The following is a 23,852-nucleotide window of genomic DNA, read 5'->3' as shown; positions in this document are numbered from 1 at the left end:
GTTGTTATCCAAATGGCGGCCATTATAGTCGAAGTTTAAGCACTTTTGAAGACAGCTTTCGAAAGGTTAGGATTCTGGATTCTAAAACCGCGGTGAGTAGTAAATTTCAATATACATTACGTGGCGGATATGACGACAAAATGGTTCAGGGACATAATTCTTCTTTACCATCTATTGTAATCGTTACATTTGATCTTCGATTAAACGCAATGAACAGACATGGTCAATGAAGCTTTCAAAAATTCAATTTCAATACCTATAACTTCACAAATTTCTTTGTTATTAACACTACCTTGAGGACTAATAATTACCGATATGTTAATCTTCCGTCTCTTCGTCTTCTTCCAGTATTGTCGGAGGAATATTGTCTCTTACCGAGTGAAGAAGGTCTCGGACTGGGGACGGCGGCGGTTTTAAATGCTGTAAATGATTCCATGGAATAAGATCAAAGTATGAAAACGTAAACGCCTTCGTTAATCGTTGGGACAATGAGAAGTAGTGACTTTCTTTGAGAATTCCTGCTATAAACAAATGTCTTTGTAGCTGCTTTTGCCGCAGTAACGCCAGAGCGTCCTCTCGTTGTTTTCTCTCTTCTTCTCGAATCTTTCTTTCGTGCTCTTCCTTTCTTCTCTGCTCTTCCAGTCGCCGTCTCAGTTCTTCTTCCTCTTGACGCATTTTCTCTAGGAACGCTATCCTCTCTGACTCCTCCATAGCTTTAATTCTCTCTTCTTCTTCCCTTAGCCGTGCAGCTTCAAGTTCGGCCTCTATTTTCTCTTGTTCTTTACGCAATTCCTCTTCGAGTTTTCTCTGTGCGAGTACCTGTTGTTGTCGTTTCTTCCAGTCTTCCTTTGCGCGACGTTCTCTTTCAGCCTTAATACTCGCTAGTCGCTCTTGCTCCATCACCTCTTCCTGTTCCCGCCGTTTTGCTTCTTCTTTTGCCTCACGTCTTCGCCTTCAAAAAGACAAATTATAGTTTATTACAATGAACAACAACAACAAAACTCACTTCCATACATATTTGTTATTCACTGGCGGGGGATCCGCAATGGGAAAACTTTGCTAGAGGTCTTGGCTAGGGCCTCGGGTGGTACGCAAGACAAAGGGCACAGTTTTTCCCAATACGGACCGACATAGGCTAGTGAATAATATTTTTATTTTTTTCTAACACTGAACGAAATGCTTGTCTTAAGTACCCGACGATTTAGGGCTACAAATACGAGTTTAATTACGGGAAGATCCTCTATAAACTGAACGATTCTTCAGCGAGTAGATGATAAACGAAACATAAGTCATTTCAATTAAAGAGAAAGACTTCACCGAAACATTTTCATTTACGTAATGGTAAAGGTAACTTCAAAGGCTTTCAAGCAAACTTTGAAACAGAGGAAAGATAGCGCATGTACACTTTTCATTTAACAACAGTACCGGTATGGCAATCACACACGAGGTAAATGACAATAGCGACTATCTTCTCTTAAAAACCACTCAGAGATTTTACGGAAAGTATTTTTCGTTTACAACGACGATTAATCTTCGAAGATTCACCTCTGCAGTTTAAACGTCTCGAAAACTTAAATTTTAAGTGCATTCAAGTGTGTGTTGTGGAGTGGTGGAGTCGTGGGAGTCTGCTTGTGTGTTTTCTGCATTGGCGTGTGTAAATCGCGTCTTTCTTCCACCGAAAAACTGGAGTGAAATGAGACGCTCTTACTAGGGAGACACAAGGGGATTTAATTTCACTTTCACTTATCGAATTCCTCCGGTTTCTGTTGTTGTACGGTAGAAATGTCCAAATCTAAGGGACTTGTAAAGAATAAGAGAAATTGTATTCACAGAAGATCTCAAAACCTCCCTCAACGTTTTACAAACCAACAAATTGTGGTGGATGCCATCGTAAAATTATTTTGAGATGTGTTTCGTTTTTGGTAGTGTCACATACGGCAAGATCTGAAAAGATTATATCGTAGGATATACATAATTTGCTGATTTAAAGGTAGGAAACAAATTTTCCTTCAAGTTTTATGATCGAACAATCATACCTATTAAGATATTTCTGCGAGGAAAACTTCTGTTTTAAATCGCGCACAATCCTGAAATGATTGTGAGATGTTTATCACTTTCTGCTGTCTTCCATAGTGTCACGGCAAGTCCTTGTAGTGTCACGAACTGTCACGGCTGTCTGTCTGTCATGGTTCGAAATAATCATCCCTAATAAAGTGGCGTCATATTCGCACACGAAATGCACCAAGCACAAGCACGAACACAGGCACAAGTAAGAGCATAAATACGAGAAACAAAAACATTTTTTTTAACAAGGTGAGTGAAATAAGGCCTAGTGCTTGCGTAAATGCTTGCTCCCTTACATAGAAGAGGCTATTAATGCAGACATGCTTCGAATACAGACAACAGCCTTACCTAAGCTCTTCTTCCCTTTTCTTCACTTCTTCTTCAGCCTCTAACCTAAGTTGTTGTAATCGAGTCTCCTCCTCAGCTGCTCTTTTCTTGGCCTCTTCCCTCTCCCTTCTCTTGCGTTCGACATCTTGGCGTCTTCTTTCTGCGGCGGCCGCTCGTTCTGCCGCCCTTCTGGCTGCTCTTGACTCCTGTGTGGGTTTCTGCTCCTCTGGCTCGGGCGTTCTCTCTCCTCCTGGTTCCGGTTCTGGTTCCTGTTGAATATCTTGAGGCTCAGGAGCTTTGGGTGCCAGGAAAGGGACCTCAACAATCGGCGTAGTGTTTGGTTCTGAGGGTGAATCTGAAGTTTTCTTTTCGCTTAATTTATCGGAAGCTTTAGAGGAAGCTCTGGAAAATGAAAGAGCTGACGAGACGACAGTTCTTTGTGATGTTTCCAGTTCATGTTCACCTGTTTCTGAGTCAACTCTTAAAGGTTCAGGCTTCTCTCCTTCCGTTACTGTTGCGTTACTAACTTTTTCTTGATTCTCCTGCTGATCTTTTTTCTGTGTCTCTTCTTTCCCTTTCCCTGTTTTCGAAGTTTTATTTGAGGCTTTAGATGGTTGTTTTGTTGGTTTCTTGCCTGCCTTCTTTTTTCCCAAGGGTTGTTTCTTAGCTGTCACTGTCTTGGCTTTCCCTTTGACTTGTCTTTGTGTTTGTTTGTTTTGGATACCAGCTGGCGGCTTAGATTCTGCTGGGCGGGGAAACTGAAATGGCTTTTGCTCTTTCTTTGGGGACGACGTCGCCATTCTTGACTTTGCTTCGATCAAAGCATATTCCTGTTTCACTTCTGTTACAACAGCATCCAAAGCTGTTTTGAATTCTTTATTCTCGTCATCTGATTCTTCGTCATTGATTTCATTAAACAAAACTCTATGAAAGCTGGGCTCTTCTTCTTTAGTAGCATAACTGAAAACGTCAACTTGCACGTCAGCATTAGAAACCCGTTCCCAGGGAATCGATTGAGCTGTATTAGATGAACCAGATCGCTTGGTTGATGCGGATCCATCTTTGACTGCACAAGAGAGAAATTGAGTTAACATACAGCAATGAAGCACAGAGAAGCCATTTTAGATATCATTCATACCAAAGCGTTTCAATTTTCGTAATTGAAATCTCCCTGTACTTATTTCGTAAAAATAACGAGAACAGACAAAAAACAAGAGCAACAACAGACAACATCAAAACGATATTTAACAGGACTCTTAATTTGAGAAAAAGGCTTTTTAAAGCAGGCAAAACCAAGAATAGAAAACCCGAACAATATACCCGCCTCAAAATCCCGAGGTCAATTCACACTAACAATAAAGCCTCGCTGTGGGATGATACTGTAGAGTTTTAGGGTGAATCCTATGTTCCGAGACGCTTCCGGCGCAGCAAATGGGCCCATCTTGCCCGCTCGGGATTGCTCGCCTTGATCCCCCGCATGGAAAAAAATAACTTTCAAGTTACTACTTCTTTGGTAACATGATGGGGTAGAGAAATCATGCTATTATGTAAGCGTACATGATAAACTCACGTTTTTCGTAGTATTTATACACATTGGTATCTGGGCCAGGAGGCTGCGACTGGCCAGTCTTGCTCAATCGTTTGGGGATTGGTGGCAAGTTTTTTAGAGCCTCTATTTCCATCACTTCACCTGAGAAATAAAAACGCAGTAATCTACAGCGTATCAAACAAACATGTGGGTGAGCCGGTGTCACAGCGGATTTGAACCCTCCCGCAGATTTGCCCCCCCGGCCCAAATCCGCTAGCGGATATGGACGCCTCTTCGCAGATTTGGACCCCCCTACCAAATTTTCCTGTTACATACATACATACATACATACATACATACATACATACATACATACATACATACATACATACATACATACATACATACATACATACATACATACATACATACATACATACATACATACATACATACATACATACATACATACATACATACATACATACATACATACATACATACATACATACATACATACATACATACATACATACATACATACATTACATACATTACATACATACATACATACATACATACATTACATACATACATACATACATACATACATACATACATACATACATACATACATACGTTAATTGACAACTCCCTTATAGGGCTTTTCAGGGCCATTCTTACAACAATGCCCACCCATCCCACCCTAGGGGAGGACATCCACCACACAGTAATCTCGTGCGCGGGAAATTAACGTCTCCTACCCCTAACCCTGTAGGAGACGGGGCCTACGGTTTATTCTTCCTTATCCGAGAAGACTAGAATATCCATCCATTACTTGATATTATAGAAAGGTGGCAAATTCTCCTCAGTTATTTTAAGACCATCAGTATTGGTCCGGCCGGGGCACGAACCCTCGACCTCCCACACAACACAATCCGGCGCTCTAACCAACTGAGCTAACCGGGAGGCTGTTAGGCATCACTTGCATCATATAAGGTAACTAAATCTAGGCTGACCGTTTCTCTAGCCAATGAAAAAGAGCGCACCATCTTTATGAACGAATTTTTGGGCTTTCTCACGTAAAATAATTTTCTGATCTTTCGAAAACTCGATCGGATACTCGATATCGCGGAGATAGTGAAAAACCTCGTTGTTCGCTTTCGTTTCGGTCCATATCCACTAGCGGATATAAAAGAACCAACGGACCAATCACAACAATTAATGTGACATCTACGCTTTGAGCATCGTTGAGCATCGTTGAGCATCGAGCATCCTTTCAATCAAAGTTTCACACATATTTTTCGCATAGTTTTCACATATTTTTCGCTTGCGGTATATACTTTTGGCAAAAAGCGCTCGATTCCAAGTTCCCATATAGCTGAGTTCAGTTTTGTTGGGGGATCCAATTCCACGGAGAGGGGTCCAAAACCGTTCGCTAATTTGGACCGGGGAGGTCCATGTTCGCTAGCAGATTTGAACCGGGGAGTCCATATCCACTAGCGGATTTGGACCGGGGGGTCCAAATCTAGGGTGGTCCAAATTCGCTAGGACACCTGAAGTGACATGCTTCACAGCACAAGTTGACTAGTTATGACTAATTATGATCGTTTGCACAGTTATCCTCGCTTAACTATTTAAATGTTACCCACAGTTATAACTTGACCACCTGATCGTCATCCCAAATGGTTATACAAATCGAACCAACTAGGTATTAACAAATATATATGAAATACATATAGATGAACTGCGGTTATGAAACGTATATGTGCACGATCCTTCGCAGTAAAGCACTATTTAAGCAATAGTGAAAATCAGACCTGAAATAAATTTCAGGCCTGTACGGGATTCGAACCACTGACCTCAGTGGTTCGAATCCCGTACAGGCCTGAAATTTATTTCAGGTCTGATTTTCACTATTGCTTAAATAGTGCTTTACTGCGAAGGATCGTGCACATATACGTTTCATAACCGCAGTTCATCTATATGTATTTCATATATATTTGTTGTTTGATCTACGGGTTTATGTCGAATTAATTTGATGGCCTGCTCCCAGTTGGCTTCTTAGCTCAATTGGTAGAGCGCTGCACTAGTATCGCAGAGGTCAGTGGTTCGAATCCCGTACAGGCCTGAAATTTATTTCAGGTCTGATTTTCACTATTGCTTAAATAGTGCTTTACTGCGAAGGATCGTGCACATATACGTTTCATAACCGCAGTTCATCTTTATGTATTTCATATATATTTGTTGTTTGATTTATCATCTACGGGTTTATGTCGAATTAATTTGATGGCCTGCTCCCAGTTGGCTTGTTAGCTCAATTGGTAGAGCGCTGCACTAGTATCGCAGAGGTCAGTGGTTCGAATCCCGTACAGGCCTGAAATTTATTTCAGGTCTGATTTTCACTATTGCTTAAATAGTGCTTTACTGCGAAGGATCGTGCACATATACAACTAGGTATTCGAAGAAGAAAATTGGCAAATTATAGCTGCTTTATAAACCCTTTAAGCCCTTAAGAGTGAACAGCATCTAATTTCACCACGCTCTTGATTGTTGAAGAAATTCTTGTCAGCGCCTCAGAAAATGTATCGAGAACAGTATGGAGAATAGGAATACTGATGTTGGGGTGTAAAGAGTCAACAAGTTGACTCAATATGTTGACGGAGTGTTCTTAACCGCCTCCCGGTTAGCTCAATGGATAGAGCGCTGGATTGTTGAGCGGGAGGTCGAGGGTTCGAGCCCCGGATGGACCAACACTCAAGGTCTTAAAATTACTGGAGAATGTGCTACCTTTCTATGATTTCAGGAAATGGTTAGACATTCTAGTCTTCACGGATAAGGACGAATAAACCGTAAGCCCCGTCTCCTGCAGGGTTAGGGGTAGGAGACGTTAATTTCCCACGCACGAGATCACTGTATGATGGATGTCCTCCCTGGGGTGGGATGGGTGGGTAGCAGTCCGTAATGTTCTGTTGAGAGTGAGGACTTAAAGTGGTAAATAAATAAATAGCAATACTAAAGACAAGAAAATGAAGCTAACTTTTCTGGACGATATGAATCACTAATAACGACCAACAGGTGGTACAAGCTCTCTCGGAGAGGACAAAAGTTATTCAGCTTTGTATGGGAGTTTGGGCTCCGCTCTGTAACTCCGAATATAATACAGCAATTAAATTCTAACCTTTAGATAGCGATGCTTGTGTTGTTTTTGTTCTGAGCCCAAACTCCAATATAAAGCTTTATAATATTATCCTCTCAAAAGAACTTGGGCCCCCTGTGGATTGACATAAGAAATTTCGCTGCTTTACGAATTACGCATGTTCGGCGCGGGGCGGGGAGGGGTGAAGTGTTCTCCAGATTTCAAGACGTTAATTTAACTTTTTCCTACAGCGTACTCAAAGATCTCCAGCTACGGTTCTGAAGCGTTCAAATTTGTTTTGTTGCACTGATCGTAAACTTCCTATCTATATAAAAATACAAAGGCTGCTAACTGCTTTGAGCCAATTTAAGGTAAGGGAAAGTTGTCAATTTGCTTACCTCCGGAAATCCTAAGTGCCTCTCGTAGAGCTGCAGGTGAAGGACCTGCCGATCTGCTTAACTTGCGATGCCTTACAAGGCGAAGTGAGCCTTCCTTTGCAGTCAGGTGTGTTGAATGCTGTCTTTGATGGTTGGCAGAGCTCACACGCGTCGCTGAAAGAAGCGATAACAAACACCTTACTTAAAACACCTGTATGTGCTGGATAAAGAGAAATGACAACAGTTTTTCTGGTCAATTCAAGCGTTGCAGTCGAGGACCAGGAAAGATCAGAGAGATAAAAAGATAGAAAAATAACAGAGAGCAAAGACAGAACAAAGAACAAATTCAAGCCCCCGTGCCTGCCATTTCACATTAGCGGTAGGTTATAGTCGATGCAATATGAATTACAAAGACGGTGGGGTAAATCTATAAATTTAATGATGAGATACATACGGCATTAACAACACTAAAGAGTTTCTTCGTCACAAGATCTACATTGAACTTGCAGTAAACATAATGGACAGATAATATATCCTTACCACAGCCACTCACATATTTGTATTTTAAAAGGTTATCTCACTTTACAACTCTGTTTCAATAATTGTGATTGACAGGCTTAGGAAAGTTATATGGAGGTCGTCGTAAACTGTCTTTTCTCAATCCAGGAAAAATGGCATTCACATTTGTAAAATGACCTCAGATGTTGAGCTAAATTGAATTCAACTTTGAAGTGGTAAGGATTGCTGGCTTCAAAGATAAAAATTGGAAAGCATCAATACTAAAAGAGTGCAAAAGGAAAAAAATCGTTAGGGTCTTAAATTTTTTCTCCTTGTCTTGCACCAGACACAAATGTTTTAAATCTTTCTTCACAAAATATTGACAAATTTGTCATATACCTCGTCGAGGGGGTCCTAAAAGGTGCGTTAGGCGATCAGCCCACATTGCAATGGCAGCCTTTATGTCCTCCATGAATACCATTCCTGATTGTGGACGACTAAGAACTTTACTGGCCACAGTTCGAGCCTCCTCCTGAAGTTCCCCCAAGCTTAGCGGTGGAGGAGGTTCAACTGGTGGCAATGAGTTGCTCTCCTGGCTGGCTTGGATGCCTAAAAAATAATATATTTCCACATCTTACTACATAAATATGAAACGCAAACTCTGGGATAGCAGAAAGGAAGAAGTGACCAGAGGCTGGGTTCAGCAGGGGTGGTAAAACTACATAGGACTTACACTTGTGCACCTTACTTGAGCCATATTCACGACAAATCCTAGCTTAGTATTCTGGTAAAGTACAATTCAATTGATTGCGCCCATTGCTACCAATTTAACATACGTGAACATTCAATTTAACGTCCACATTGATTCATCGCAGTTGAAAAGTGACAGGGTACCTTTAACTGCACCATTCAACCTTCAAGAAAGGCAGTACCTGTTTTGCTCGCCGTTTCACTGAATTCCTTCATAAATCATAGAAAACGATGAGAAGATCTGCCATTTTCTTGCAAATTTAAACCCAGTGCAATGATTATGTATAAATTTACTTTCCTACCAAAGGTAAATTTAATACTGAAACTGGATATGTTTCCCTGTATAATAATTAAGATTACCTTTATCAGTAATTGCCAAATCGTCATCTGCAACTCCCATTTTTTCACCCCTGTCAACAACACCTTCATCAATTCCAATTCCTTCATCCTTCTCACCAGCTTCTGTATGTGTATGATCTAACTCGGCCCTCTCCATATTCTGCACCTGTGGCTGACTGTCATCACCTGTATGTTCTTCTGTTTGGTCCACATTTTCTAATGTCTGTTTATGATCACGTTTAATCTCTTCTTCTTGAGTACTTAGCCTTCTATCAAAGATAGTGTCTTCACTCAGTACAATGTCATCAAGTGCGATCACATCATTTGTTATTGTCACTTGATCTTCCACTGAATTTTCACAGCCAGAATTCTCTCTCTGTCTGTTTGGTTTTCCTTCAATCCCAGGGTCACTGGGTGTTACTGATTCTGAGATGGTACCTAGGATTTAGATATAATTCTCTATTCTAGTTGTCACACTTCAGCTGTGACTGAATTCTTTCTTAGATTCTGTCTCACATCGAGGCACCCCCTCTGAGTATTCACAATACTACGTAATGTGTTTATACAATGTAATGCACGGAGAAGTTACCAGCTGATCTCTTCTGACAGGAGAGTTTTGATGCAGTATCTTCCTCTCTCTGTGTTATGAAGAAATCCAAGAAATTTTGGAAGGAGAATCTAGCAGTTTATCAAAGTCCAATACAACAGTTGTACGTGTAATTTTCCATAAAGCAGTATGCTTCACTTTCCTTGTCAAATCCAGAAACTCCTGATGCTACATTGCAAAAGTTTGCATGATTCAGTTAAATACTCCTTAGAGCAAAAGATAAATTGATAAATATACAGTTTTGCACCATTGGTGGTTTTTTTGTTCACTTGTACTATTGATATTGTTATATTTTTTTGTCCAGTATTGGTATATGTAGTTCTTTCTAAAAAACTGAAAATAAAGGGAGGAATAAAAAATTTGAGGAGTACCTTCACTGCTTTTCCTACTGGTCACTGATTGATTGGCATTATCAGTCTGGTCTACATGTTTCATATTATCCTTAATATCTGCTGTAGTTTCTTCAGAATAATTTATATCCCCATCACCTAAAAGACATGAGAGGATAGGGCTGGAAATTATAATGCATTTAACTTAATGGTTACACTAAATAGTACATGTATTTGTCAACTAAGATGAAATATTCTTCTAGAGAAGGAAAAATTAGTATAATAATCCAGAACATTCCATAACTGAGCACAAAACACAATACTTTACATTTAAGGTCACGTCTCATTACTGGAAAATAACATTTGACTTGAAAAAGTGAATGATAAAATTTTAGGTAAAACAGGATTGCTGAGCACCAGCAGGGAAAAAAATTCCTCAAGCCAACAATTTGAATGTGTAATAGGAATATATGCTGTCCAATTTGGAAATTTATATTTGGAGGGAAAAATTCTGAGGACATAAAATTCAAACCAGTTTTTGTTTCCCTTCGGAGCACAAGTTAGTGAGATCTACTGTATGTTGGATCCCATGGTATGCATGGTAAGTTCAAGTACAAGGCATTAATCTTCTCAAATTTAATCAGCATTTTTTAATCAATAAAAGTTAACTATTGGTCAGCTTACAACAAGATAATAGCTCCTGAAAACCTGACTTAATTACTTGTTACTCACTTTGGGATCTTCCTTGAAGGTCTCCCTGATTAACAAAAGGAGTACTTTCATCGGCTAGGAAGGAACTTAAATCCAAATGGACAGAACTAGGATCAACAATGTCATTAGCTCCATCTTTTTCAGTGGTAATATCTAGTTGTTGATGAATAGTTTGTTCCACTGATGTTTCTGGCAAAGGTGATTCTTCTTCTTTAAATTCAATTGGTGTTGATGGTCGAGCACCTGCAGACTGTATGGGTGGCAAACGTGGTATGGAAGACAAAGACCCTGATTTCAGGCTTCCTCTGTGTTTGGCTTTACTTTTTGACAATGTTGCTACAGAGACAGGATCCTTTTCCATTCCTCCCCCAGTTTCTGGATAATTTGTTACCCATCCTTGGAGGTCTGACAAATCAGAATTCATTGACTCTAAAGTTCTTTGAAGCAAAAGTTGAGATAAAAGATTCTCTTTTTGTGTGGAGTTTAACTGTGTATATTGGTCTTTTCTTTGGGGTAGGAACTCAACCTCTGACAGACGATCATTCAGTGATTCTGCTGGACTTAAAGCCCTTGAGGATGGTGCATATTCTTCGCTTTCACTGTTTAAAGAGATCATTGATGCAGCACCAGTTGACATTCCATTCTTATAAAAATGAAAGGAGCTTTCAAGCATTGAACTTGATGGAGAAATAGGAGGTAGTGACATTGTGCTATAAGGTTGTGGTTTCCCTGGAAAAAGACTACAAACAGCTTCACCATGCATGGGAGTCCTTTGTGGGACATGAGTCAACAAAGAGGGGTCCTTAAATGATCCTGTTGCTGCTAAACGATTCCAAGTGTCCTCTTCTAGTGAATTTCCAAGAGTAGCAATGTAACGTTTTGGTGAAAAGCCTGGTCTTACTGATTGCTCTTTGTGGCCACTCACCCTTTTCTCAAGAAGTGCAAGAAACAGGGGATCACCCTAAATGACAGCAAAGCAAAAAATCAAGGTGTTGCTTGGGAAACTTTTAACAATCAACCAGTAGAATTGATCTGATACAGACAACCCCTAGGCTGTGGTAGAATTGGTACGAAGTAAAGAGCTCATGCAGGAGTCAATTTATAAAGTAACAATGAAGTTAAGTATCAATAATAAGACATACTAACTAATAATAAGACACTCACTATAACCCTAACCATTAAGAGTGAACGTTACCAACAGTCAAACATTTGGTGGCAACAGCTGAAAATTCAATTTTGCCCATATTTCAAAGTGAAGTAGTTCTTCGTTTGGCTGAATATCGATTTATTTTTGAGAAAATCGATAACTGAATACCGCCAAAATGTGGCTTTTGGGGCTCAAAATTTCAGACACATCTTGGAGCATCGCGTCACAAAATGAAAAAACCTGGATCAATAAAAAGTACCAAATCTTGAAAAACAACATCAAAACATAATTATGTTGATTGTAATTTGAGCAATTCTTGACCATTTATTTACACAATCTAATTGAATTTATCTGACCTACTTCCAACTAGATTAAAAATAGGTCAGAAGTAGCCTGTAATTTAACTATGTGCTATAAAAAATAATTAACCGGAAATCTGGGTTTTGGAAGGTGGAAGCTGTAGTTCTCTTGGATCTCCGAAGGATTTTTGGGGGAATGATTCAGGGTGATTTAATCAAATTTTAAAGTTGGATAAAATGCACTGCTTTGACGGTGTCATCAATTAGTCGAAAAGGTACACATACTCATGCAAACTCAATTTTTTCACATTTTACGTCCAATCTACTGCTTATTTAACATAATATACTCTTACCTCCAATGTTTCTGTGGATTGCAGTCCTGAAATTGTTGCATCTCCCTCACAATAGCAATATTACTTGGAAGGATAGTCAATGCCTCCTATTAACGATTGTTCACAAAGTGTATCTCAGGGTTTTTGATTTGAGGTTACTCTATTCCCATTTCGTTGAAAAAGAGGCTATAATTACTTCACATAAGATATCTTTGCTTATTTAAATGTTAGTCTTTGACCTAACCACAAACCAAATGTAAGCAGAATTTTGCTGGTTCAGAAATGTGTTTCTTGTGGGCAGAACAACATTATTTAATTCAAAATGAGATCTACTGAAATCCGCAACTTCGCAATTAAAACAGAACACTGTACTGTGAAACACGTGGCTTCGGGAACTTAGGTCTTGTTTTAAATAAATGAAACAGGAGTAAACAATCATCTAACTTCGTTCATGATTTTAAAAATGTATCATTTTATTTCTTAAATCATATGTTTAAGGTGGATAAAGCTCCTGTTAGGTCAAAAAGAGCGAAAGATCTGCCAATGGCATAGCCCATCACTTCAGATGTGCCATTAGAGAAAAATGCAGTGTTGGAATACTTGTTTATTTCAAACAGATTAACTCTGTTTCAAAGAAGCTGTATTAGAGTTAAAACTGGAAAACCACAACCTGTACTGAAAATTGTGTATTTACTTCTTTCCAAGAGCCAACCATGCCTTGTTAAGTTACTTGTGCCGCTAGTAGTGCATTCTCATACTAACTTTCATCCATTACTGCATGGCAATGGTTTCAAAAGCTCATGTCTGGTACTAAAACTATTCATTCTGCATATCCCAAAACTCATGAAAAACCTAGAGTAATAACTGCACCAGCTGATACAACAGACTCGAGTGTAGGTTGGTATGCCTAAGGACTTAAAGTAAAATACATGTTTGTCAAGCATTAATTGTATATGTTGTGGTTCAATTTTATCCTTGGTTTAAATTTTATTTTCTATTGTTTTTGGTTATGGTAATGTATGATAATATGGTTGAAAGGAGGCAGTGTGGCTGAGTGGTTAGAGTGTCCGACTCGTAATCCGCTGCTCCTGAGTTCGAGTCCCACCCTGACCACTGGATTTGTTTCACGGTAGCCCCAAGTTCAGATCCTTGGCCACGCTTGTAAATAGCCAACTGGTTTGCCTCCGGCCAGTTGGGGTTCTTAATGATGTTCTTAATGATGTTATGTTCAATTTAGACCATTTGTTTCATTTGTTTGCAAGGACCACAATGGAAACTACTGGTTCACCAGTAATTGTGTAATCCTATAAAAAGACTTCTTTTTTTTTTTTTTTTTTTTTAAAACAATGGAAAATAAAATTTAAACCAAGGATAAAATTGAACCACAACATATATTTGAAACAATAGCTTTGAAAGAATCAACCCAACTAGTAAGTTATTTGGTACTCTTGTCGAAGAAGCTAGCCAAGTAAGAAGTCATTTATCCCCCTCAAATACGGTTGGGTTCTAAGCCATCAATGAATTGCATGGTAATATATTATAAAGTGTAGATGATGTGCAAAGACACATTAAAGGCCTGTTGTCTGATCAGAACAGAATTTTCATGCCGGCCACTACGTAAAAGCTAACATTTATATTTTGCTATCAAAAAAGAGTAAAAAAACCGGCCCATGATGTGCTTAATCTTTCCTTCCAAGTTAATTAAATTTAAGAAGTAAATGACTTCTTATAGACGGCCTAAAAAACACTTCCCTAGTAATCCGTTAGATTTGCCAACAGGGTGTGGGTCTTTTTGCAGGCGGGGAGTTTATTAAGGTTTGCATTGGATATTTAGTCCATACTTTTACAACCACAAGTTTCAACCAATTCTTGCAAAATATATATAGGGCTGCTTCCGCTTGCCAGGTTATTGAAGAAACATCTACTTCAAGCGCAGTGCAGATCTCCCGTAGGATTCCAACGGAAAACTTTGACAATTTGGACTGGCACGCGATTTCACAAATGTTGTATTTGTCATACCATGATAAATGACCATGATAAAATACCATGATAAAATACCATGATACAGTTACTTAATATGATACATTTAATCATGAAATGTTTCGTATTAAAACAAGACCTAAGTTCCTGAAGCCACGTGTTTCACAGTACAATGTTCTGTTTTAGCGAAGTTGTCGATTTCAGTAGATCTCATTTTAAATTAATAGGCATTGTTCTGCCCACGAGAAACACATTTCTGAACCAGCAAAATTTTGCTTACATTTCGTTCGTGGTTCGGTTAAAGACTAACATTTAAGCAAAGACCTCTTATGTGAAGTAATTATAGGCCTTCTTTTTCAAAAAAATGGGAATAGAGAAACCTCATATCAAAAACCCCGAGATACACTTTGTGAACAATCACTATTAGGAGGCATTCACTATCCTTCCAAGTAATATCGCTATTGTGAGGGAGATGCAACAATTTCAGGACTGCAATCCTCAGAAACGTGGAAGGTAAGAGCATATTATGTTAAATAAGCAGTAGTGGACGTAAAATGTGAAAAAATTAAGTTTGCGTGAGTATAGTTTTATGTACATTTTCGACTAATTGACGACACCGTCGAATCGACGCATTTTATCCAACTTTAAAATTTGTTTAAATTGCCCTGAATCATTTCCACAAAAAATCCCTTGGAGATCCAAAGAACTACCTTCCGTCTTCCGAAATCCAGATTTCCAGTTCATTATTTTGTATAGCACATAGTTAAATCACGGGCTACTTTTGACCTATTTTTAATCTAGTTGGAAGTAGGTCGGGTAAATTCAATTAGATTGTGTAAATAAATGGTCAACCTGCAATCAACATATGTTTTGATGTTGTTTTTCAAGATTTGGTACTTTCCAGGTTTTTTCATTTCTTGATGCGACCCTCTGAGATGTGTCTGAAATTTTGAGCCTCAAAAGCCAAATTTTGGTGGAATTCAGTTGTTATCGATTCTCTCGAAAATAAATCGATATTCAGCGAAACGAAGTATGCAGTGTAATTTGGATATATCAACAAAGTTGAAATGGTAAATTAGCCACCCTAATGATTACAAAAGCTGACGTTTCGAGCATTAGCCCTTCGTCGGAGCGAAGTATGCAGTGGTTTGTTTCACTCTTAGGGCAACCTAACTTGATAATGTGAGCAGAATCGATTTTTGGCTGTTGCCACCATATTTTGAAAAAAATGTTCAATTTTTGGGCACATTTGCTCTTAATATCATCATCATCATCATGCCCATAAATGGAAAATGACTCATGTAGTCCAAGGACTAAAATGAAGATTAGTGACTTATCTTACCAAACCCAAAATTGTACTAGTGAAGATAATAATCATATTCACAAGTGTGCTGCAATTAAAGTAATGGCAGAAAAACAATCCTGAAAAAATCATGCCCCAATGGGATTCAATTCAGTTGGGTGCTACTACCAACTAAGCCACAAAGCCACATGTTAGAAGCAAGACAAAATTCATATCCTTTTTGGTTTCCATAAAGGAACATGGTCACAGATAAATGAGCTAAATTAGATTTTAATATGTGGGAGGTACTAGTTTGAGTTCCATCATAGCCTTAAGTTTTTCAGGCTAACTTGAGGGTGCTCATGCCACAATCATAATCATGACTTGTTTATTACCTGCTGGTCAAAATTTTGCTTATTCAATATGACTGTAAAAAAAATTTTAATGTTTCATATGCCAAGAAGACTGGTTCAGTAGAAAAACCATAGTGTCTATGCTTTGATCTTAGAGCAGGCTCAGAGATGTGTCAACAGTCTAGTTGTTTAAATGGCCCTTTGATGATGGTAGATAATGTCACACATAAATAAGGAGACACAAAGATGTTAAAAGTTAATTTCAAAATTCAATTTGGTTTAACTTCTGTCACAACTTACTGCTGAGCACTATTAAACAATTTGTTTGTAATAACTTATCAGAAGGCCAATTGATATCAAGGCCATATCTAACCAGGAGCCCTCAAATTGGTGTCTGCCATCAGTAAGAAAAACTATAAACCAGAAAAGGGTGTGACATACCCCATTCCTGTAGTCCAATATGGAATTCCTCAAATCACCAATTGTTTTGAGCTTGATGGTTGGCTGCTTTTTAAACTTCCGTCTGCGCTTTCTTGGTTTTGGCGATCCTGGTATAAAGAAATCCTCAGCATACAGAAGCAATGCTCCTTTTCTAGTGGTGTATGTTTTTGGAACATTTCTTAGATTGTGCCTTGTGTCTTCCACTTTTGGTAGTGTAAAAGGCTTGCTTTCATATCTTGGTCCTGAGTAATATTCACCAGTATCTCTTTGGGCCAGGGCTTGGTAGTTAGATCCAATTGGTGGTAGGTGAAGATCCTCCAGAGAGAAGTACTCCTTTAGGCATCATGGAAGGGAAATAAATAATAATTTTCAGTTCTAGTAAAGAAAATGAAGATCTATTTATTTCTGAAATTTCATTTTGGCTTATTTTTTAGTTCAGAAGATATAAAGTAAAAAATCATTGAGAATAGAATGGAAGGTGCAAGATTATGACAGAACTTCAAGTCAACTTCTTCTCATCACCTAATTAACGATTACAAAACCAATTTATTGAATTACAATGACATACTGAAGAGTTTTGTACAGTTTTTTTTAACTTTCAAAAGCTAGAGAAATTGTTCTTGCAATTCAAGTGTAACTCTATCAAGCTGTCAATGTCCTAAAGCAACAAAAGCACTGCACTAGTATCGCAGAGGTCAGTGGTTCGAATCCCGTACAGGCCTGAAATCTTTTTTCAGGTCTGATTTTCACTATTGCTCAAATAGTGCTTTACTGGGAAGGATCGTGCATATATACGTTTCATAACCGCAGTTCATACATATGTTTCATATGTTTGTTGTTGTTTGATTTATCATCTACGGGTTTATGTCGAATTAATTTGATGGCCTGCTCCCAGTTGGCTTGTTAGCTCAATTGGTAGAGCACTGCACTAGAATCACAGAGGTCAGTGGTTCGAATCCCGTACAGGCCTGAAATCTTTTTTCAGGTCTGATTTTCACTATTGCTCAAATAGTGCTTTACTGCGAAGGATCGTGCATATATACATACCAGTATCTCTTGCTGATGCCGGAAAAAGAAAATTAAATTTTTGCAATTTACATCGGAGCAGGAACATTGTTGACTCATAGTGTAGGGGTCCTTTTTACATTCAATGGATGCAGTGGCCAGTGAGAGTCTTTCAATCAAAGTTGCTAAAGGCATTAGTTGGCCAAAAATCTCACCTACAGACCCTCATTTCACTTATAATAATAATATTGCGCTGTTAGCCATGATCATTGAAATACTCTGTTCTGTCTTTTAACTCTCCTTCCTTTGACTGACCCTTTTCCCCATCTTTTATGGTATTGTCCCTTACTGGTTAAAGAGAATTCCATATCATACAAAAAGCTACAGATTTATCCAATCATGTATTCAAACTTGATCTTCTCAACATCCTTACTCCTTACAAATTGTGTCCACCATCTCTATTCTGGCACAGATCACCACCAACATGCATAGCACTGTTAATGAAATTGATGGCTTAATGCTCCAATGATTGGCTAACAGCCCTCACAGGAGGGAAATGGAAAAGTTTTTATGTACACAAACACATGACGACCTGCAACACTGCTTTTTCTTGTACAGCGTTTTGGCCTGAGTTTGTTCTTGGCCGCTATTCAGTCCTTTTCTATGATTTTTGGAGAAGATGTCAGAAATATAATGAACCTAAAAGGTGTGTCTGGAATCGTTGTACTTTTTCTTACTTTTTGAGACCAAATGTCTACATTGAAAACCTTGCTCAAAAGGGCCACTTAAAAGTTAAAAAATTATCGAAAAAAAATGAAGTGTTAAAATACAAATCCCAAACAAACATTTTAAGTTCATGTAGAACATGTTCTGATCGAAAACAAAGTGTTGACTTACATGTAACATCAAATAACTTATCTTGTACAACTTCTCACCTTTAAAGAAAAGGTCCCATTTTGTTAAATGGTCAAAATTATTATAAAAATGAATTAAATATCTGAAATCAGTGTTGATTAAGACTTAAGAAAATGTTCTCTTTTATGGGGCACGACTAATTTCCAAGCTATTTCAGTTTGAATGAAAACACTAGTTTTCCTTCTGTTGTACCTTAAAGAGACATACTCTCTACATTAAATTCCAACACATTACACCGTTTAATAGGGACCTTACGCAACCATGACGGCGACGGCAACGAGGACATGGAAAAACAAGAAATCTAATTGGCAGAACAATAGCTCAGCATGTGCATTTTGAAACTTTGTACATTTCTTAGCCGTCCTATGCAAAACAACAACGTGAAATCGCCAAAATTTGCATCATCTGCGAACCGAAACCGCGATGGCAAATTATTTTAATTTCCATTTGGAACTCAACGCTACTTTTATACGTCATGCTGAAGTTGAGCTGTGGTGCCGTATAAGACAGTAAGCTCCTGCAACCATTTTTTGAAATTCTAACTAGGAGTAGAAATTCATTTTTTAATCGAAGTCTTCCTTGTCCTGATTGCGTAAGGTCCCTAATGATTAGCAGAGAACTTCTTACAATCAAAAGGATTGACACTATTCCAGGAAAGGTAAACTTTATGGGTATAAAATTATCAATCATTATGATAATGGTTTCCTTGTGATACCTTTAAAATGGTTGCATATTTTCCACAGCAAACTTTACCAAAGATTTGATAACCCCCATTTAAAGCACCATTCACTAAAAAATCTGTTTGAGAAAATTTTTCCCCATTCATTAGTTAAGAGACCATGAATCAAACTTATTCATTCCAAATGTCACAATTCCATGTATTCACTTTTAATGGGTATTTTAATAGAGAAGTTCTTTGTCACAATTGAAAACCATTCATCTGAGAGCTTATGAAAAGAAGTCACAAAGAATAAACCAACTGACCACAAAAGAAAATACTGTGCTTAATTTTTACATATAGTATGCAGAAGGTTAATGGTAAATCTCCAGTATGTTTTTTCATTGAATCAAAGTTATGATTTTATTAGTTCCTGTGCTTATTTGATTATAGTGCCCACCCTCAAATAAGAGCCCACCTCAAATAAGTCCCTACCCTGTAGGCAGGAGACAGAGAATATTACATGGGGGTGTGTAGATATGGAATGTTTCTGCAAGTGTCCTCAATGGGTGTAAATTGCAGTTCACAAAATTCTCTGTTACCAATGTTTCCCTATTGACAGAAAGAACCTCCTCAGGTACACAGTCAAAGTTGGCCTTTGGAAAATCTTGCAGTTGTCATTTTTCACTCTCAGCTGCAAGAAATGCCATTACTGAAGTCACAAAGCTTTCAGTCCTTCTTTTAGTATTTTGGTTTAATTCCACTTCTAAGACATTTGAAACATCACTGTACAGAAATGATACAAATTATTCAGTATTGTGAGCAGCCATGATGTGAAAAAATTTTGAAAAACAACCTTGGATTGAGAATGATGAAGGCTTTGCCATGATCATTTATCAACCTGACAGTGCAGTGCAAAAGGCAAGTGATATGTCAGCAGCTGATTGGCAATATCAACCACACATGAAAAATGATTGTTATTTTACATATGTGTGGTTATACAGCTTTTCACAAGGCTGGAAATCCTTGTAAAACACCCTAATTTATGTAATAAAAGTAAATAAGCCCCCCCCCCCCCCCAAAAAAAAAAATTGTTTTGTACAACAGGATTAACATTTCTTCAATGACTCACAATCTCTAAATTTATTGTCCATGGCATATCGTCACATTTTGTCACTTGTCATTACTTATTGGTATTATCCACAGTCTATATGGCACAATTCTTCACGTTTTGCTTTTAGATAGTGTCTTGTTGCAAAATAAACTTACTACTCCCTGTAAATAGTGAAAATTTAATAAGTTCCCAGCCTCAGATAACAGCCCTCCTCAAAAGGCACCCCCTCACAAGGTCCATAAATTTAATAATTACCCAGGGTGATTCATTAAATAAAAACGGTAAATGTAAAGTGAAAGCATATATACCTGATGGTAAAAAGGAGAAATGTCTGTATACAGTCTTTTCGTACATCTATATATGTCTAAGTACTAAGTTTTCAAAACGGTTGGGATTATGCTGAATTTATTTCGTAAATTATATCACTATAATTTTGGTGCCACGACAAAAGGCAGTTATGAGTTCGGTATCGAAGAAAGACACGTTTGCTTCTGACTTAAGTGATCACGATTACTCGTTGCTGGAAAAGATATTCCATCGCTCCTGTCCCATTCATCATTCGTGTGTATTCTGAAACAACATACGTGCCTTCAATATTATATTCCGCAGAATACATATTTGCGGCGCCTCTACTAAAACTCCTACAGAATCCCAAGCACGAGTGGAATCAGAAATCAAGTGACTTTTTGGAGAGTAAGGTGTTAACAAACAACAATTCTACAACAGCTTTGAGTGTCGGTGAGATTTCTTTTTCTCTAACGTTCAGACAACTTTATGTATGATAACTGATTAAAGTATAAAATAAACTTGCCAATAGGGACCCTTACCCTTGGCTGAACATCACACTAGCGTAACTTTGTAGGATTATATCAATTAAGGGACACTAGCAGGAGGGATTAATTTGCTGATCAGAATGCGGCAAAAGATAGCAGGGCTTTCAAGCGTGAAAGCTGTATCATAACCAAAACTCTTTCTGGTCAAAATTCAAAAAGCCACTGATATGTTACTGACCACAAAATGAAAACATAAACATCACTGAAGCCTCGTATTTAGAAGATCTGGTGGCCCGCGCGATGGAACAACACAAACTGCATACAAATGATCAGTGACTGAACGGTTTACCTTGTGTTCGCGGGTTTCTTGAGCGTCTTTTTTAGCTTTTCCATCATATGTGCCATATCCTTGACTAAGAAGTGAAAACATCCTACCACCAAACAATTCATGCCATATTGCCATGAGAAATCCAACTCAACGCGAAGTTTATCCTGTTCCTTCCTCGAACGATTGTTGAGCAAGCGGTTGCCATAGTCTTAACCGTGGTGTTTATAATAATTTACCTATTAATTTATTCCCACCTGAGACAGCTCATTGTTCTTTTTAACGGCGCTCCACCAATTAACAGCTTTGAAGTAAAAAAAAAAAAACCAAAACCAAACAAAAAAAAGGCATAATTTGCCACTCGCAGAACAAAATTAAAAGAACAGATGATGCACATGAAGGAACTCTGTTACTCAACGGGAAGGACAGTCTTCTCCTGAACTGATTCCGCTTTGGTTAAGGCTTAGAAAAAAAGGACGTATATATGAATCAAGTAGCAATGGCAACAGGTTTCCCTTGCCTTTGAAGAAAGTATGGGAGGAAATTGGGGTGGGGGGGGGGTGGGGGAAGTGATGGGGGCTTTTGTTTGACAATATTTAGTATTGGGGCCCACCGTGGACGGTTTCCCCCCAGAGAGGCGGGCGGGTGTGCAAGACGCAAGTGGACCAAACTCTAGTGATCATGGAGAAAAGGGTTGCCGCTTATTCGGGGGGGGGGGGGGGGTGGGGGACGCATATTAGAGGAGCGTGGCGTAGGAGCTTATTCGAGGAAATACGGTCCACATTTTTTTTATTACGTATCGGGGGGGGGGGGGGGGTATTTTCAGCGACTAAATTTCAAACAAGAGAATATTGTTTTTGATGATATATGCTTTCACACATGCTTTCCAGCGATATAATGTCCAAACTCTGTCAACATCTGATTAAGGGTGCCTCACCGTGATTAAACAATGAAGTTTGTCTCGTATTTCGTAACATTTCGCTTTAGACACAACGCTCAAAACTGAGTCAAAATTAGTACATCTTAAATCCTCTTAAGGTCCTCAAACAAAAATTGAGCCGTTCTAATGGGAAACAATCATCACGAGATACTACGCCACCATACATGTGCACATCTGAATACAGAAAATAGCGATATGTGAGTTGCACATGGCAGTCAAATGTGGTCATGAACTACTGGAAAAAGAGGCTGATAGTTTCTAAAGAAACTGTTTGGGGCTGCGTCAGTGGGGGTAACGAAATAAATTGAATATATCAACAAAGTTGAAATGGTAAATTGGCCACCGTTACGATTATAAAAGCTATAATCGTAACGGTGGCCAATTTACCATTTCAACTTTGTTGATATATTCAAATTATACTGGAAAAAGAGATTAGGCGCCATAAAACCTTTTGTATATACGAAAAAACTGAATCCAGGGTAGACGGATGTCCCTATCATCTATCTCATTGATATCCGGTCACTTAGCTCCATGGTTAGATCGCTTCACGTCAGTTCGCTCCAACTAAGTTACATCACTCCACAATAAAAGTTACTTCACTCCAAACAAAAGTGACTTCGCCCCATGATGTAATTTAGTGCTAAGTGTATCTGTAAACCAACTAGTCACGTTTCTCTAGGCAAAACCCTTCTTGGAAAAGGGTTGCAGGTACAATGAAACGTTCCGTACTACGTACTTACTGCGAGAAGTCAGGTCACATGGGGTCTATTGATTTTGGCAGAAGCTCTTTTGTATGAACGTCTGCGGCACAAAAAAAATCCGTAAAACTTATAAAATGCTTTACTGGATCAAATGTTTGTGATCAGAAAACAAAATTAGTGCACCTTTAGGAGTATCCTCTAAACTACAGAGTCACTCACAGATTAACCAGTCAGAAGCCAAATACCCGTTCACGAGAAGCTCAATAATGCCATAACTTAAAGTGCACCTAGACCCAAAATTTTTTTTTCGCTTAACGAAATAAGCTTATTTTTTGGAGTATTTCTGTGTGAAAATTTTTTAATTTGCTCAAATCTTTAATTTTCTATGCCCAGTCAAAATACGGAAAATCGGCCGCCATCTTGCCCCACGACCGAGTTTAAAGAAGAATGGCTCTAGCGGGTAATGTGACGTCAAATCGAGAACACGAAAGTCTGCATCTCACACATTTTCACTTGATTGGGAAGATTGTCGTCGATATTGTCCGAAATATGCCGACTAGGTGTGTTGTATGAAGAATGTATGAAGCGCGATACCCTCTTGCAAATTTCGCACGTTGCTACATCCTTCTACAACACACTTAGTCGGCATATTTTCGGATAATTATCGACTACAACCTTCCCAAACAAGTGAAAATGTGTGAAATGCAGACTTTCGTGTTCTCGATTTGACGTCACATTACCCACTAGAGCCATTCCTCTTTAAACTCGGTCGTGGGGCAAGATGGCGGCCGATTTTCCGTATTTTGACTGGGCATAGAAAATTGAAGATTTGAGCAAATAAAAAAAATTTTGCGCAGAAATACTCAAAATAATAAGCTTACTTCGTTAAGCGAAAAAAATTTTTTTGGGTGTAGGTGC

General features: G+C 38.5%; 1 protein-coding gene across 2 annotated transcripts; it reads right to left on the bottom strand.

Moving 5' to 3' along the window:
• Positions 1-227: 227 nt before the first annotated feature.
• LOC111339966 (uncharacterized) lies at positions 228-21,526 on the bottom strand. Of its 2 annotated transcripts, none has more exons than XM_022946712.2 (10): positions 21,318-21,526; positions 16,504-16,836; positions 10,691-11,630; positions 10,001-10,117; positions 9,044-9,460; positions 8,333-8,542; positions 7,457-7,609; positions 3,962-4,081; positions 2,413-3,457; positions 228-952 (listed from the first exon to the last, which is right to left on the bottom strand). In XM_022946712.2, the coding sequence occupies exons 1-10, from the start codon at positions 21,429-21,431 to the stop codon at positions 319-321; spliced, it is 4,083 nt and encodes a 1,360-aa protein (XP_022802447.2). In that variant the 5' UTR covers positions 21,432-21,526; the 3' UTR covers positions 228-318. The 2 variants fall into 2 exon arrangements, with proteins under 2 accessions (XP_022802447.2, XP_088601284.1); XM_088745158.1 differs by lacking the exon at positions 21,318-21,526 and adding an exon at positions 18,406-18,429.
• Between the last annotated feature and the right edge of the window lie 2,326 nt (positions 21,527-23,852).

This window comes from Stylophora pistillata, chromosome 14, assembly GCF_964205215.1.
Source record: "Stylophora pistillata chromosome 14, jaStyPist1.2, whole genome shotgun sequence".
Lineage (NCBI taxonomy): Eukaryota > Metazoa > Cnidaria > Anthozoa > Scleractinia > Pocilloporidae > Stylophora > Stylophora pistillata.
This window is presented reverse-complemented; position numbering and strand designations above follow the sequence as displayed.

Excerpts from the sequence above, each read along its gene's own strand:
- LOC111339966 (XM_022946712.2), bottom strand. The coding sequence starts at position 21,431 with ATGGCAATATGGCATGAATTGTTTGGTGGTAGGATGTTTTCACTTCTT. Across the intron at positions 10,118-10,690 it reads CCTTCAAGGAAGATCCCAAA|GTGATGGGGATATAAATTAT; the intron begins GTGAGTAACAAG and ends CATGTCTTTTAG. Across the intron at positions 9,461-10,000 it reads CAGTAGGAAAAGCAGTGAAG|GTACCATCTCAGAATCAGTA; the intron begins GTACTCCTCAAA and ends TCTAAATCCTAG.